Source organism: Rhinoderma darwinii, chromosome 3 (genome assembly GCF_050947455.1).
Source record: "Rhinoderma darwinii isolate aRhiDar2 chromosome 3, aRhiDar2.hap1, whole genome shotgun sequence".
Classification (NCBI taxonomy): Eukaryota; Metazoa; Chordata; class Amphibia; order Anura; family Rhinodermatidae; genus Rhinoderma; species Rhinoderma darwinii.
The window spans coordinates 109,376,937-109,395,418 of record NC_134689.1 but is presented as its reverse complement, the minus strand read 5'-3'; the positions used below and the strand labels follow the sequence as shown (position 1 = coordinate 109,395,418).

The 18,482-nt window shown below is 38.5% G+C and overlaps 1 protein-coding gene across 1 annotated transcript in view; it reads left to right on the top strand.

Annotated features, from left to right (window-relative positions):
- The window catches only part of ARHGAP26 (Rho GTPase activating protein 26), a 467,460-nt gene that overhangs the window by 212,946 nt on the left and 236,032 nt on the right, over window positions 1-18,482 (top strand). The window contains exons 15-17 of the mRNA XM_075856546.1: window positions 12,846-12,933; window positions 14,524-14,582; window positions 15,290-15,395. Coding sequence (XP_075712661.1) covers window positions 12,846-12,933; window positions 14,524-14,582; window positions 15,290-15,395 — 253 coding nt within the window. The remainder of the gene's footprint in view (window positions 1-12,845; window positions 12,934-14,523; window positions 14,583-15,289; window positions 15,396-18,482) is intronic.

Genomic DNA, 18,482 nt, shown 5'->3' with positions numbered 1-18,482 from the left:
GGCAAAAGTGGGACATGCTCTACTTTTGACGGAACGGAACCGTCCAAACTACGGAAGTTTGCATGGTACCATTGAAATGAATGGGTCAGGGTGCTATCAGTTAAAAAAACGGATAGCACCCTGAAGAAAATAACTGAAGTGGGCATGAGGCCTTAATTTATTTCAAACGCACATCCCCTATATTAAGGTTCATTGCAACAACTTAATTGCCCACATTTGTGCTTGCCTTTCGGCCCCATTTCTAATAACCAGTTAAGTTTTATCATTTGGTCACATCCCTATGAGTGATGTAATACGTACTAGCATCAGAAAAAATTGGCATCTGGCTGAAAACTATCAGTTGCCAGTGGAAGTTGCAACCAGACAGCCAATAGTATCTTTTCGTAGATGCAAAAATTTAAAAGACATACTGGTTAAGGGTCGCTTTTCACAAAAGGAAAACGAAAAAGAGAACTGGTTATTTTATTTTTTTTCTGTTTTGGTTAACAAATACTTGATCGCCACATTGAAATCCCAAATCAGGATGAGATCTATGAAGTAGCGATCATACTACACAATACAATCAAGAAATTAATTACATTTATTTGTGTTTTTTGTGTTTTACTTTTTTATTTTTTATTTTACTTCTCTATGGGGGCTGCCATTTATTTTTTCATCTCTGTATGTGTCGATTAACGACACATACAGAGATGGAATACGGCACATACATCCCCATAGTGAATGCGAACGGGAGCCGTTCCACTCACTATAGCGTACGCCGACTGTGTGGGAACGGCGTACGTACCTTCCAAAAGGAAGGTCTTCGGCCGAGCGAAAACCGGCGCCATTTTCATTTGGACCGGAAGTCGCGGCCGTACAGTAATATGACTACTTCCCGTCGCGGCTTCCGTCCATATGTTCAGAAGCAAGGACTAGGAGCGGTGGAGGCGGTGGCAGGAGCAGGTAAGTTATGTTTGTGTATGTTTGTGTTATACTGTGTATTTACCACTGTATCTAATCCTCCTACACTGTGCATTCGCTCAAAAAATGGCGACACAGAGTGTAGGAGGTTTGAACATTCAACCCCCTCCTTTCTCCTGGCACTAGCCAGGATAAAGGAGGGGGGATTGTTTGAGGATGCTAGAGCGAGTGTGTGTTCTCCAATTTTGCAGCATAAAGCAATTAGGTTGCTTTACCACATGCCAATGCTGCAATTTTGGGAATTGCTCCCTCTAGTGACCAGCACATAGAAATGTTATAAATTAGAATCTAATTTATAATATTTCCTGACTTGTGAAAAAATTAGAAAAATTTAAACAATGTTTAATCACTTGTATACTAACAGTTTAACTAAAAAAAAAAAAGAATAATTTCTAGCGACACATTCCCTTTAAAAAATATGACTGGTTGAAATGTTTTTTTATCCTTTTCCCCGTTATGGCATAATCTTAATATAGAAGAATGTAAGGCTATCCCAGAGTTACCACTGTTAAAACTTAGAGGGATTAGATATGTACTAGATATAATGGAAGGAGGAAAAATAAAAACATGGGAAAAATTATCAGTTAATTTTGACTTGACGGAGAAGGAAAGATTCTCCTATATTCAATTAAAGCACACATTTGATAAATTCAAAGATAGTTATCCTCTCAATAAAACCATATGGATGATTTTTTTTACAAAAAACTGAGAATACAAAAGGTTCAAAAAAAAAACTCTCTAGGTTATATAAATCCCTGATGGAAATAAAGTCAAGGAAAATAAAATTTAATTGTGTTTATAAAATGGGAGACTGAATTGAATAACGATTGTGTTCTTGATTGGAACATAATATTTCAAAATATTTGTAAAGTATCGATGAGCATGAACCATCAGCTTTATTCAGTTCAATTTGATACATAGGCTTTACTATACGCCAGCCATTTTGAGTAACTTCTCTATTAATAAAGCTTCTAACTGCCCCAGATGCGGTGCAGCAGAAGCAAACTATTTGCACATGTTATGGAATTGCATTAAGATTGCTGATTACTGGGGATAGAATCTTTATCCAGATATAGTGTTTCAACCCCAACTGGTATTGCTGGGTGATGATTCCGAATTAAACATTTCTAAGGAAAAAAAATATGGACTAATAAAACTATTATTTAATGCAAAATTACTAATAGTTAGAAAGTGGATATCTAGCTCCCCACCTGAGGTTAATGCTTGGATAAATCATGTGAAAATTATAATGAAATATGAGAAAATCTATAATCAAGGCAAACGCTGAAAAACCTATTGGGGGAGTGGTAAGAATTTTTGTTCTTTTTTTGTTTTGTTTTTCTCTTCAACCAAGATCGGTCGTGTGTAGTTGTATTTTCTTTATTCCTTGTATGGAATTTTATATTGTATTGAACAAACATAAATAATAAAAAATTAAAAAAAAAGAAGAGCACTATGCGCATTTGAGACCAATTTTGGTGATTTTCACAGCATCGACCCACAATTTCAGGGCTCTGAGGTCAAATACTAAAACAAATGCCCAAGTAGTGACCCCTGTCTTGGAAATTACATCCCGTAGGGCATATTAAGGGGTGTAGTGAGCATTTTGACCCAACGTATTTTCCCATTAGAAATTAATTCGTAGCGGATGGTGCAAAGTAAAAGTTAACATTTTTCATTGATATGCCATTTTAGTGCACAATATGTTGTGCCCAGTTTGTGCGACTAAAGAAAAATACCTCATAAATTGTTAAGCAGGTTCTCTCGGGTATGGCGTTGCTGTATATGTGGAAGTAAATATCTGTTTGGGCACGCTGTAGGGCTCAGAAGGGAAGGAGCACCATTTGGCTTTTGGAGTGCAGATTTTGCTTGGTAGTTTGGGGATTTGCTTGTATTTCAGTTTATGATGTGGGGGGGCATATGTAAGATGTGCGGAGTACATCAGGTCATAATAAGAGGGTATGATAATGGGGTAAATTAAATAATAATTCATAGATGTGTGTCCGGTGTTGCACTGATAAATGGTGCCCGATCTTGTCCGTTTTTGGAACGCTTTGCACATTTTTTTGTCGCCATATTCTGAGAGCCATAACTTTTTTTCTTTTTCATTAAAAAAGCTGTGTAAGCTTGTTTTTTGCGGGACGGGTTTTGGTTTTTTATTGTTACGTTTTTGGGGTAAATGCGACTTTTTGATCACTTTTTATTCTATGTTTTGGGAGGGGTGGTGACCAAAAAAATAGCGACTCTGGCAATGTTTTTATTTATGTTTTGCGGTGTTCATCGTGCAAGAAAAATAACAGTTTTACAGTTTGGGTCGTTACGGACGTGGTGATACCAAATATGTGTACTTTTTATTTTATGTCCTATAATAGACTTATAGGAAAAAGGCAGTGTTTTTTGTTTTTTTTTGTTTGTTATTGTTTTTTCAACTTGAAGCTTTTATTTTTACACTTTATAAAGTTTTTTTTCATTTTTATTTTTTTTCATCCCACTATGTGACTTGAAGGCCTGCACTTCTTATCTTAAATACATTGCACTTCCCACGTAGTGCAATCCATTAGAGCTGTCAGTTATTCACTGACAGCAAGCCTATTATGCCCTGCCTCTGGACGGGGCCTAACGGGCTTCCATACGTGGCAGACCAGGAGGCCATTCTTAGGCCTCAGGTTGCCATAGCAACGACGGGCGTTGCATTAATGCCGATCGGCTTCAATCCAATAAGATGCCGCGATCGCTTTTGATCGCGGCATTTAAGGGATTAATGGCAGAGATCGGTGCTAGCTCCGTTCCCTGCCCCTACAGCACGGTGTCAGCTGTAACATAGAGCTGACAGCGGCGGCTGATGTCGCAGGCTCCGCTTCTGAGCCTGCGCCATCTTGTTTCTGGGGACGGAAGCGTTTTAGGCCCTGCCTCCGAGAGACCGAACAGGCTAGCGTACTTGGCAAACAAGAGGCCATTGTTAGGCCTCCGGTCTGCCAAAGCAGCTATTGGAACCCTGCAATTACATCACTGGGTTCCGATCTGCTGGTAAGACCCCATAGATGCACTGCTCGCGTTTTGAGCACTGCTTTTAAGGGGTTAATCGGTCAGATTGGAGGCTAGCTGCGGTCCTGGCCATGCAGCAGGGTGTCAGCTGTAATATACACCTAACACCCGCTGGCGATGGTGCAGGCTCCGCTTCGGAGCCCGCACCATCATCGTCCGTACTATTACGTTGCTTTGCCTTAAGACCTTGGCGACCTCAACGTAATAGTACGTAACATGTCGCCAAGGGGTTAAAATAATTATTAAAAATAATGTTTTCTTTTAAAGGTGTACTTGGCCTTTTAAGCTTCTATATGTCGAGGTGTCTTGCAATAATCTTAGTTTTTCCTGCTTATATAAGACTCTGTCAAGTATGACAGGTGAACCACATGTCTGCCGCTCTAATTATAATAAAGTCATTGTCGCTGAGGTAACGTGGCTATACTTACACAGTAGCGACACAATAAACATTCATCTTTGACAGGTTCCAATTGTTTCGTCGGTTACTGCTTTAAATATGTTCAGTAGCATTGTGTGCTAAATAGTGCATGAGGGTTTCCTTTAAACGAATACTACAAAAGAAAAAAACGCCAGCAGTTGCTTTCTTAAAGCGGATATGTCAAGTTTGCAATGCTTCCCTACCTGAAGACCATATAGGATAAAGGAGGAGATGCTAAGTATTCTGTGATTTCATAAAAAGTTGTTTAACTGCTACCAGGACTCGTAGAGAGCCTGTGAGTCCTCTTTCTGGCGTCCACACAGAGTGACTGCTTTTCTTACATACAAACTCATACGGGAAGAGCTGTCAATCACTCTGTGGTTTTCGGGAAGCAGTCTCTCTCCGAGTCCTGGCAGCATTTAAACCGCTTTTTCCATGCAAATACTGAATTAAATAATAAAAAAAACTATCGCCGAGCTCAGCGTATCCCCCTCTATCCTATTCTGCCCTTCGGAAGGATAACATAGGAGTCCTGACAGATGTCCACCTCTCCTTTTTAAGCCTATTCAGTTTTATATTTGAATTAAAACTGAATGATGTATAAAGAATTCTTCTATATGTGTCCCAGGAGATGAGCAACTCCACCACCTCCCACCTTATCACAAATAAATGTCTAGCTATAACAAAAACTATCTGCAGCCGAAGCCTTCCACCACTGCCGCGTCTGCAATAAAGGACCAGTAAATCTAGGCTTCCACCTGCTTTGTTGAGCCCTGTCCCCCAGCCTTTACTTAGCTAAAAATGAAAGCGATCAGTAGGAACTTTTACCATTTTTACAAGACTATTTGAGGAGCAGCAGTGTAGGCAAGTTTTTATTTTGTTTAGTTTAATCCCTTATTTCTCTCTGCTGCCAAGGTGTTACTTTTTCAGCCAAAACCAGGATTGAAACCAAAGGAAGAGAGAAGTTTAAGTGTTTTGTATGTTTCTTTTGTTTTGCATCCATTTCTGGATTTGGCAGCAAAAAAATGCATAAGATAACCAAATATTTCTGCATTACCCTCATCCTCTTTTCTAATGGATCACTTTTAAAGAAATGTTGAATGGTGCTATACTTTAGTTCTGCATATTGCTATTGGACGAGACCATTTTGTTTTGTGTTTTTATTGTTGTTGTTTTTAGTTATATGGGTGAATTCTCACGTAGCAGTTTGTTGCAGGAGTTTCTGCAACTGAAAATCCATTCCATTCATCTGAATGTGGTTGTTTCTGTAGCAAGTACGTCGATTTCTGGAATTTTTATTCCGATGAATGGAACTGATTTGGAGTGGCAGAAAGGTGTGTCACAAAATCTGTCGTGTTCAGAATCCACCCTAACTGGTGAGGAGCAATGAAAGAGATGACTGGTAAAGGGGTTTGCTTATTTTTGGAAAAACACCAGGAATAGTTGCATATGTGCGCTGGTATTTCCATGTCCCCAGCCGATCTTTTATGTCCATGCAGCCATGACGTGTACCGTCCATACCGACATGACTGTTCCTGTCAGTGATTTGCTGCTGTGGTCTTGTGCCGGTTAGAACATTCTCTTCAATACTGGGATTTTCCAATAGGTCAGAAAATCCTTTTAAGCAAATAATTTAAAATTGAAAACTGATAAAAAAAAAAAACCTGAATTAATCGAACGGTAATACTATGTATATGTAGTGGAGTTGGTGCCTAGAGCATGGAAAGTGTGTTTTTTGTTTTTTTTGCTGGAATGGGTGACAGAGCTTACTATATTGTTATCCTGCAGGATTTAGCAAGCTATCGTATAAATGTTAGCAGGGATTATATGTTTAGTTAGAGGTCCTTGCTATTTACAAAATAAAAGTCCGTAGCTATTCAGCAGGAGCTAGGACCGACCAATGAGGAATTTAGAAATGTTCTGTGTTTCCCCCGGGGCTGAGTGATGCCACTTACCTCCGATATTGATGCAGTTTAGTCAATGTTTTCTTGGCCAATTGTAAGTTGCAGGTTTTATCCTGATTTATTATTTAGAAATATGACTGATTTTTTATTTATTTATTTTTATAAAACTTTCTATTTAGAGCTGTTTTTCGTGTTCATATGTAGTACAGTTTCTCCCCCTCCCCCCCTACAGAAAATGACAATGCGTCAATTATGCCAAGTACCGGATTATCTGATCAAGATCATTTGTACAATAAGGCTGTTTATATCTCCTATAGAATTACCTTCAGTAATTGGATTACGATTCCGCGTCATCTTTCCTCCAGAAAGCCTTGAGGCTTAGTAGCAGATTTCTGTAGCTGGTAATCTTTATAAACAGTCATATCAGGATCAAGAAGAATTTAACCTTACAGGCATATCCTTTTCTTTAAACCGTTTCACGGCCATTTGTACCCTATTACAGTATTTGCAGGCATTTCTGCTTCAGATGGAATCGCAGGAGATCTCTAGAGGATTGAAATAACAAAAACTTCCTACACAAGCACTGATGAATAGGAATAGTGCATGGACCTGCACTATATGGCCCAAAGTTAGTGGACGCCCCTCCTAATTATTGCGTTCAGCCACACCCATTGCAAACGGGTATATAAAATCAATCATACAGCCATGTAAGCTCAGTAGACAAACCATAGTAGTAGTGTGGGTCATAACCGAAGAGTTCCGTGAATGAAAGAGGGTCCAACTCCATATTACCGCCTTTGGTTTTAGAATGTGATCTAACCGCTCCTATAGGTGTGATGGTCAGATGTCGTCCACATACTTTGTATGATAGTGACTTTGCAAACCTAAAACTAGTCTTCATGGGATGATCGAAAACCATGTTCAGCAATATGGAAATAATGTATCTCATATGACAAAGGATTGTTTTCACTATAAATTTGTCAATGTATATTTTTGTTATTTTGGCATCTTCTCATTATGCTGTGCTAGTTATCATACCCCAAAGTACCATGAGCCCACGACTACCAATGAATTGTGTATTATTTAATAGTCCTACTAATTGTTTCTCTGTTGGATATGCAGTACATTATAATAGAAGGCACCTTCTTTTTTCTCCCTGCTGCATCTAGCAATATTTTAACTGTGACGGGTCATAAATGTTTGCAGTTACATGAACCAAAAGTACGGTTGAATAAGGTCAATTGAAACCTATGTATGTCTATGGACATCTTAAAGAGGCTCTGTCACCAGATTATAAGTGCCCTATCTCCTACATAATCTGATCGGTGCTGTAATGTAGATAACAGCAGTGTTTTTTTTCTGAAAAACGATCATTTTTGAGCAAGTTATAAGCAATTTTACATTTATGCTAATTAGTTTCTTAATAGACTGGGCGTGATTTTACTTTTGACCAACTGGGTGTTGTACAGAGGAGTGTATGAGGCTGACCAATCAGTGACCAATCAGCGTCATACACTTCTCATTGTTCCAGCCCATTGTTACAGTGGGATAATGCAGTGAAAGAAGCTGGGCTGGAACAATGAGAAGTGCATGACGCTGATTGGTCAGCGTCATACACTCCTCTGTACAACGCCCAGTTGGTAAAAAAGTAAAAACACGCCTAGTTGTCCATTAAGAAACTAATTGGCATAAATCTAAAATTGCTCATAACTTGCTCAAAAATGATAGTTTTTCAAAATAAAAACCACTGCTGTTATCTACATTACAGCGCCAATCACATTATGTAGGAGATAGGGCATTTATAATCTGGTGACAGAGCCTTTAAAGTGAATCTCTATCTTTTTATTGTGTAATTTGTAGTTCCAAAGTTCTGCTCTGATTTCTTAGTATATATCTATAGCCGTCGGAGCTCTGCATAGACATAGGTTAATAGTGGGGGTCATATGCAGAGAACTTCATCTCCGCTCCATTCAAGTGCAGTAAAAGTTCCCTACACCCTCCGTTCCCCTGGGAAGTGACATTTGGATTAGAGCATATGAGAACGCTGCATTTACTTACAATTTTGTATAGTAGCTCAATAAGTTTCTTTTAACATGGGATTATGACTTAACCGCTGACATGGCAGAAAAGCGACCGACCGACTTTGCATAGATGTGTTTCTGGTTTTCTGTTTGGCTTTTTATGTTCCTCTGTCAACACGCTGATTGCTTCTGCCCTGTGGTCACCGTGGTAACACAAATCCCTTCCTTGTTAAATAGGTACGGAAACTGACTGGCCTGACGTTACACAAACAGACACTATCTCATGTAGACATAAGCCTGCACTACTTTCGCTATTTTGTGAACTGCAATAGCCATAAGAATGATTTTTATTTTTTTTTATCATCATAGTGCAAATTTACAACCTCAACTGTAGTGCTGTATAGTAAGAGTTTTAAAAAATAAATACATAATGCAGAGATGGATGGTGAATTGGTGATTTAACGTGGTCTCGATTTTTGCGTCCCAGTAGAAAAAAATGACCATTTAACTTGCAGTTCCGCTGACTATGACCGCTAGAGGACACCAGCAAGCCGCTAATCACCCTGCAATATGAATAGGTGGTTGCTCAAACCAGAGAACCCTGGGGACGAGGAGGAATTTGTCTTGCAGTGTTCATTTTATTGCAGTTACCTTGTATTGTCCCTGTAATCAATTGACTGTGGTAGAAAAGGTACGGCGGTGTCGTTTGGCATGTGTTTTCATGGTCTCCACCGTTGGCAGATTTAGCGAGCTGTGTGGCGCAAATTATTTGAACTCCCTTTGTTGTGTTAGAGATTATTCGTATGTCTTGTTCTTTCTGCTTCATTTTTTTTTTTTTTAATTATTTGCGAATGTGAGTCAAGAGTTTCTTTTGTTGTGTGTTTTAATTGCAGCATGACGTATTGCTGGTGGTTTGTTGCGTCTGCTGGCTGCATAATTCGCATTAATGCCCTAATGCCGCAGCCTCTTACCCACTTTTATCTTGAGGAACCCTTGATGCCTTTTGGTGAAATTAATGGTTTCCCTGAATTTTGCATTGAAAAACCCTGATGTAAGTGACTTGTGTCTACCTTGCATTTCCGTACAATATAGATTGATAGTTATGGGTGATTTACAATCAAAGGAGTAACTTTAAACTGCTGGGCATTTGTGCAAAATCTTTTACAGAGCCTCCCAACTACTGGTTTCGTTATAAGGGCCAAAGGTACCTTAGACTCAAGGACCAGGTGCGACAACAACCTCTGCACCCTATAGAGTTCGACCTCCGATCACAATCGGCCATGATCTGCACATGGTGAACTGCAGGGGGGATTATTTGGGCGTTCCAAAAATTTAAAATTTACCTCCCAAATATTATTTAATGAAGAAAATAAAACCGCAAACACCTTCTAAACCCCTGCCTCTACAGCCCTGCCCGGAACATACAGTGCATAAGTGCGTATGTAAAGAGATCTGAAAATGGTTTTCTTATTTTTTCTTCTTTGGTATCTGAAAATAAACATGCAAGAGTGTTCTGGACAGTAGCTTTTGTTATGGCCTGACTTAAAATTACTGGTGCTCCTTTGAGACTAGCTCCACTTACAAATTCAATACCTCTTCTAGGCCTCTGTGACTGTCTTGATCTAACTGGAGATTAACACAGCAAATGATCTGATATTAGAGGATATGCCACCTACTGAGAGCCTGTTCTTTTACTTACCCGCAGCTAATCTGTCGCAGCTCAACACAACCTACATGTATACGCTCGATATTCCTTGAATGCCAGGCAGCTTTATTTTCTAAGAAAAGTAAATTAACATTCAACCTCTCCATAAAAGTAATAATTCCCCTTATGTATATTTATAGAAAGATGAGGGTTTTAGATGTGTCCAGTAACACAAGAAATTACATGCAGAGAATATTATATTAGAATTGAAAAATTTATAATACCAAGTTTTTCTTCATTATTTGTTTTAAAAAAAAAAAGATATGGAACTTCTACACACTAATCCCGGTAGTGATAAATCCTGGTGGACATGGTGAAGACTCACTTTTTAATAGTTTTAATTGCTCTGGATTTGTCTTTTTTTTTTTTTTTTCTGTTTCTGGTGTTCAGCCTGTCCATATTATTTATTAAAAACTTGACATGTAAAGTCTTGCCTCGGTTGCCCTATGAACTGACTTTTTTTTTTTTGTTATAATTCTGCAAGCTTCTGAGCTGAAATCGCCATGCATTTGGAGTAGTGATTTGTGACTGTGCCTTTATGTCTGTCAAATGTTGTCCCAATAGCGACTATCAGGACTGTGAATACATCTTTAGAGTATAATACGGGCTGTAACTCACGATCCATAAAAAAAAAACTAATCATGCAATGGATTTAAAAAATTTTTTAGAAATATTGTGTAATCTTCGTTTATGGTTAATGAGAACGTAACTAGCATCCTTCACGAGTTCCTGAAATAGTTTGAGAAGATCTGAGCCCCTGCAAAACAATCCTTGCAGTGCCTGATATTTAAGGCCTGGCCATATATAATTCTGAATTCGATGTACTGGCCTGGTTTAAGTGTATGTAGATCGAGATAAAGATACCAGGCCTAGACAGAAATGACATTTACAGTTCATGTTTGACTCTGGAGGTAGGTATAGGTTTGTAGTCCTGAATTTAGTGGAATCCTCTTTAAAGTTCTTGCTCTAAATTGATCCGTCGTAATGAATAAAAACTGATGGTAAGATCAAGCAATTGCTGTATGTATAAACAAAATTTAATCTTGTTTTTGCGTTTTAAAAAGGGAATTACAGTTCACTTTGGCTCACTGATTTGAAAAATGGCTATTAACCCCTTAGTGACCACCCCATTTTAGGCCCTAATGAAAAGCAATTTTTTTTTGTTTTCTATAGTCGCATTCAAAGAGCTATAACCTGTATGAGGACTTGTTTTTTGCGGAATTAGTTGTACTTTTTACTGACACTATTTTGGGGTACAAATCATTTTTTTATTAACTTTTTTTTGGGGGGAATAGAAAAATACCCTGAAATGCCGCCATTGTTCTATGCGTTTTTAAATTCACGCAGTTCACTGTGCGGTGTAAATACCATGTTACCTTTATTTTATGGGTCGGTACAATTACGACAATACCACATATGTATAGGTTTTATGACTTTTGCAGAATAAAAACCTTTTGGAATTAAAATTATTTGTTTTTGCATCATTGCTTTCCAAGAGCCGTAACTTTTTTTTATTTTTCTGTCAATATAGTGATATATGGGCTTGTTTTTTGCGGGATGAGACGTAGTTTCGATTGGTACTGTTTTTGGGTACATGGGGCTTATTGATTAACTTTTATTATTACTTTTTGGGGAGCAATGGAAAAAAATAGCAATTTTGCAATTGTTTTTTTTGGTGTTCACCTTGCCATTTAAATTACATATTTTATTTATGTTCCTATAGTTTTGGCAATTTTGTGCATGGACTAAGCTACACAAATGTGGTATGAACTCCACATATGCTGAAGTTTTTATTTTTTGTGTTTAGTACACAAACCTTTGTTGAGCAAGGAAAATGTTAAAAGGGGGTCTCCCCAGACAGCCCTCCTTAAGAGAGAGTGTCTATTAGATGTAACTTAAGGTGCCTCTCTGCCCAATTACTCTGACAGGCATTTGCTTATGACACAAGCTTTGAAAGCGGAAAATTTTGCAAAAGTTTTTTGTTTGACACGTTTCTGGTTCAAGTAATGTGTTGGTTTGGGGTTCAGTTTCCTTAGAGTTTATAATCCTATGCTTCTTGTACTACTGTCATGAGACCGTGCGGCATCTAGAAAATGCCCACCTGACAGTTGGTTAAGCCAATCCTGAGGATAGCATTGTTACAGTGGCTCACCTCCAATGAGCAATATTTATAGGACTCTCCTCTGGATATTCTGACTGGCTATATAAAGAGGACTGCATATATTCCTTATTTTTATGTTTAGAGTGTTGCAGCTAAGAAAAGATTTAAAAAAATCTATAAAAAGAAAAAGTTTTTACTTTAGAACGTGGAATATTACTTTTGAGGCTTGACATGGATCCATATTCTAGTTAAAAAATAAAATTAGAAAAACAAATATCTTTAGCCTTGGATGTGCTTGATAATGTTACGTAACCAGATCTTAGAGGATCAGCTTTAGTCAAGATAAACACAGGGTTTTCTAAATGTGGTTGATGCATTTATCCAGCTGAAGGAAAATGCAGCAAGATGTGGCCTCGAATATTATGGTTCCAGTTTGTGTTGTGACTTGATTTGTGTTGCTATGGATTTCAGGCCTTTTGTTGTTTCCTCTTGAATAATTTGAAGGCTCTGCTAAATAGATTCGGGTGTTTGCTATCATCAGCTGCAGCGAAGAAAACAATTAACTGTAATAATAAAGACATCTGTCTGCACAATATACAAATATAATAAACTATATGAGAATGTTCCAAATATTTATAGTTGTATTTCCTCCAATTTTCTCTTATACTCTTTCCTAATTCTGTTTTATTAGATCCCAAGATCACTACAGAAGCTGACACTGAAATCTCTACAGAGTGGGAAATCAAGACAATCACAAGTGCTTTGAAGACCTATTTGAGGTATTTTATATATGTACTGTTCTAAAACATGTACAGCAGTTCACTAATCCATCTATCATCTGTATTGCTGCTTTTTTATAACTAGGGGCAATATGATAATACAGCAGTGTCAGTAGTGGAGTATTTTATTTTAAGTTTTTACAGCTTTTCTCTAGTGACGACACCGCATAATACATATATTGGGTGTCCTGCGCCGGGAGGAGCGGGTATTCGGCTGTCTGATGGCAGCTGAGCTCCTTCTGGAACCTTGGATCCTAGCCATTTACCCCTCAGATGCCGCGGTCAATAGAGACCATGGCATCTAAGTTGTTTTGGAATATGGTGATGCAAAAACAAATTATTTTTGTTTTAATATTGAATTTTATTGTGCAAATGACAATAGTGGTAAAACCCAAAACAAACTATACATGTTTGGTATCGCTTTGAATCGACCCCTAAAATAAAGAGAACACATTATTTATGCCGTACTGTAAACCGCTCACCGCTAAAACGCAAAAAGAAATGGTGAAATATTTTACTTTTTTTTTTCTTGAATTTTTTCTTTTTTTTTGTTCATTCCCTCTCCAAAAAAGTGAAAGTTCATCAATAAATTAGGAGTCCTGCTGACTTGTAGGCCCTAAGGCCTAAAGGGTGGTCCACGAATGAGAATGGCGGACATGGGACAGATGACTCACAAACTCCTCCACAGTTCTCCACTTCATCCGCTATCTGAGGACTCTAATAAATTTAAAAGTGATGCTTGGCCTGGGATCTACTCGGAGCCTGTCGGCGATCGGCCTGTCATCCGCTATTGACAGGTTGTCGACCCTTGCTTTAAACCGTGCCAGATAATCGTTCCATCAATATTCTATTGCTTTACATAGTACTGAGAACTCAATGGCTCATGAAAATAGTAAAATAGCCGCTCTTATATAGGCTATTTTTATATTTACTGTTAGTGGGAAAAATTTAACTAACAGGTGTCTTATCTACTAACTTGTAGACTAGGCACTGTAACATAATTACCATGTGACCGAGTGTACATGCAGGCCGATGTTGTGAGACTGTTGATGTCCATATTGACTGTTCCAGTTTTAGTTAGAAATACAAATATCACTTTTTCACCAGTTGACCACTAAAATTATATACTAAATAAGATAAAATTTGAAGCTTAATCTGTACACTTGAATATATGAAACTAATATAGCTTATTATGGGAAAGTGGCATCTTCCTCAAATTCTAGCAGCCTGTAGTTTTTCCCTTTCCCTGCCTGCAGGCTCTCTGTACATGTTCAGACACCTTTACAGTTAAAAATAAAAAATGCTGTTAAGCTTAAAACAATACATGCTAGACTGAGTGGAGGGGGATGCAGCTGCAGTCTCTCTGCCTAAGACTCTGTGTGAGAGGAGGGAGCTTATTGACCAGAGCACAATGCTTCGCTCCAGTTTCACACGAAGAAGAGACCGGCTATACTACATCTAATACACATTTACAAATGCCTCATCAGGAATTTGCGGTTTTGTTTTTTTATGAGATGTACACTTTAAATGTTGAGACTTTCTAGATGGACTATAGGTGATGCATTTCAGGAGTATATTTTTATATTGCAGGATGCTTCCAGGCCCCCTCATGACATACCAGTTTCAGAGAAGCTTCATCAAAGCTGCTAGTAAGTTTTCTTTTGTACAAAAAAAAATATTTTCAAAGCTCTATCATATATGCAGCCAGCAATGCTGTGTCCGCATTGTCGCCTATGACCTAACTGGTGTTGGCAACACTTGAGTTTCCACAAGGACACATTAAAGAAATCCACACGTTTGCTCTACTACATGGCCAAATGTATTTATATTGTAATACTTGATCCCATTTGCATCTATTTTAGGACTTGAGATTGGTGACAATGCAGTTTCTACTGTATTAACAGGTAGTTACATGAAATCCACTCTTTCTCCCAACACACATTGCAGACAAGGATGATGTTGTAATGGATTGAATATCTTTCTTTACCTGGCCTAATAGAAATGATAGCAAAGCCTATATACTGTAAAGGTGTTCTATAGTTTTATATAAATATTTCTAAACTTATAGAACAAAGATAGTGCTGAAAATCACTTGTATGCCTTGTATGACTGGGAGGTTGCAAGAAATTAACAAGCGTCTGGTAAAGTATTATGTTTGATATCTAGTAACGGTCCTATACTGCATACATGTATGTGTGAATGTCAAAAACAATGTCAAAATATTTTAGCTGTTTTTTGCGGGTCGCATGTGTTTCATGCAAAGCACATAAGGTGTGTACCTCAGATTAGAGCTACTTAGTAATATATGTTCCTTTCAACAACTAATCTTATCAAATTGTTTTAATTCTTACTTTAGAGCTAGAAAGCCAGGAGACCCGAATAAAAGAAATCCATTGTTTGATCCATCGCTTGCCAGAGAAGAATCGGCAGATGTTGCACATGTTAATAAAGCACTTGGCAAAGTAAGTTGATCATAGGTGGATAATACTTGTACTGTAGCTCATGTGAATATCTTAGTGTTCATTTCCTGAAATTATTTTCAAAATTCTGAACCTCCTTTCTGTTGTGACTAGTCAAGTGCCGAAGCTAGTCCTGCCACTAGTGTCGTACCCTCAGCTGATAAATCTCCAGTTCCCCTTTCCAGCTTCTGACTGGCCCTACTGGGAAGCCTACACTAGACTTAAGTTCTAGGGGCAATGTTATCATTTGCAAATCCCCAAAATGTGTCCTATTCTGCTTAGAAGTGAAGGAATGATTCTAGATAGGATGTGTTTTAAAAACAAAATGTGTACTTTAATCGACTATATATGAGAAATCGTGAACAGGACTACTTCTTAAGAGTGTTGAGCACACTGGCTGGTATGTTTTGTTTTTTTTTTAAGGACCTAGCCTACTATTATATTATGTGTGGGTTCTTCACATAAACCATGTTTGATAGGAACCTGGTTATGTGGAACTTAGTATACTGTGAATCCCCCTCGCTGGTAAACACTTTTTGCAGTATATTCTGGTCGGTGTAATAGTTATGGCTGTGTTTCTGTTTTTTACATAACTTGACAGTCATTGCAGTTATATATTCCTTTGCAAATGGAAATCGCAGCTCTAATGCACCCAAATTAGAGCTGGTTCTTAATATGGTTTGGTAGGCAATCCTTTTTGTTTTTCTTTCTCTGACCGCTCTCAATATTGAGACAGAATGAAAAAAGGATACCCTTGCACGATATGTTTTATTCAGCACGAGAATATTACTGAATGCGAGTGTATTGTCAATAAATGTACATTTATACCAATATATTGTATTTAACTAAATAGTCAGCAGTTTGAGACCTCTCGGTCATGTACCAGATTTGCAATATTTACATGTTCATACCAACTATTCTTTCTGTATGAATACCACTGCCTCACTGTTTCCCTATTGTGGTACATTTCTGTTTTTCTTATGCAGTGACCTACTTGAGGCATGTCTGAAGAGGAAGACTAAGTTACAATTACTTTCTTTAGATATCTCTACTTTTTAAGCATAATGGAAAATGTAGGTTAATTAATAATCGCTGACGACAGTCGTTTACAGGTCCCAGTACAGTGATCTATAGACTTCACATTATGACTTTACATAACACTTATTATTAGCAAGCTTTTGCTTGGCACAATTTAGAACTGTAAAAGACTATCCTCTATCTCATCAGGCCTTGGTCTAATGCTAGTCATGTAGCTCTTTAGCAGTGGGGTGGCTGGCTCACTTCATTTTGGAAACCACAATAATATCTAGCTGTTGTTCGGAAGCCTTATTCGTGGAAGCATAGAATTCTGTGCTTCAGCAATTTATACAGATAGAAGTTACATAAACTAACCATAACTCCAAAACTAACTAACACTGGCTACAATCTCAAGACAATATTGCATTTACTATTCAAGCAGTATCCATAGAACAATTCCAATCATACTCTTAGAATAGTTACTTCAATAGCAATACAAATGTTACAGCCACAAGAGTGGCACATACCAATATGCCAGCCACAATGACCCAGGAAGAACTTGTAGGTAGCCAAACGTCAGCCAACATCAAATGTAGCTATCGCATTCTGTGCCTATCCCTGCGATCTACTCTGCTCACCGGAGAAGTCCGTCGGACTGAAGCAGTTTATGATTGATCACTTTCCAGGGCAAGTCTGGAAATTGCATTTACTATTCAAGCAGTATCCATAGAACAATTCCAATCATACTCTTAGAATAGTTACTTCAATAGCAATACAAATGTTACAGCCACAAGAGTGGCACATACCAATATGCCAGCCACAATGACCCAGGAAGAACTTGTAGGTAGCCAAACGTCAGCCAACATCAAATGTAGCTATCGCATTCTGTGCCTATCCCTGCGATCTACTCTGCTCACCGGAGAAGTCCGTCGGACTGAAGCAGTTTATGATTGATCACTTTCCAGGGCAAGTCTGGAAATTGCATTTACTATTCAAGCAGTATCCATAGAACAATTCCAATCATACTCTTAGAATAGTTACTTCAATAGCAATACAAATGTTACAGCCACAAGAGTGGCACATACCAATATGCCAGCCACAATGACCCAGGAAGAACTTGTAGGTAGCCAAACGTCAGCCAACATCAAATGTAGCTATCGCATTCTGTGCCTATCCCTGCGATCTACTCTGCTCACCGGAGAAGTCCGTCGGACTGAAGCAGTTTATGATTGATCACTTTCCAGGGCAAGTCTGGAAATACATGATTATCTTGACAAAATATGACTTTGCTGGTCATGGGTTTTGGGAGCTAGAAATCCCTGAAAACAAAGCCACGAATCGTATGTGGCTCATGAACCACCTTGTGACCACCAAGGCGTTACAGCATTTCTGGTCATGACAGTTGCCCATGCATGGTGAGGTTTTTCTTTTTTTTTATAAATTCTTTTATTTGTCATTTTATATCACAAATCGTACAAATAATATACACAACATAGTGCAAAAATGGCATTGAAAATCATGCAACAGAACAGTTATCAGCCTCACATCAACACATGAGTTCACCTGAGAGTACCATGTCACTGAAAACACTTATGTAAGAAAACTCCGGTATGCACCCTGAACCCGCAGCCGTGCATGGTATGTCCTATATGGAAGGAAAGAAAGAATAGAAAATGGGGAGTGAGAAAACAAGAAGGGAAGTGAGGGGAGCTGACCTGACACTCCGGGTCTGGACAGGAATTCACGAGGCCATGATGATTTTATATTCCTCTGTCGTTTGGAACCTAATCCATTCACGCCATGTTTTTAGGAAGGAGGCATGAGTCCCCTTCATTGATGCCGTGAGGTCCTCCATTCTCATGATTTCCTGGATCTTGCTGAACCACATGCCCACCGTCGGCGGACAGGACTGTCTCCACAGTGCAGGAACACATGCCCTAGCCGCGTTTACCAGGTGTCTCGTACTACCGAACGTCTATACACTGGCAGTGGGACCTCACACAGATGAAGCAGGAAATGGCCCGGGGATTTCGGCAGAGGGTAATCCGTAAACTTTGAGGAAATGCGCCACAC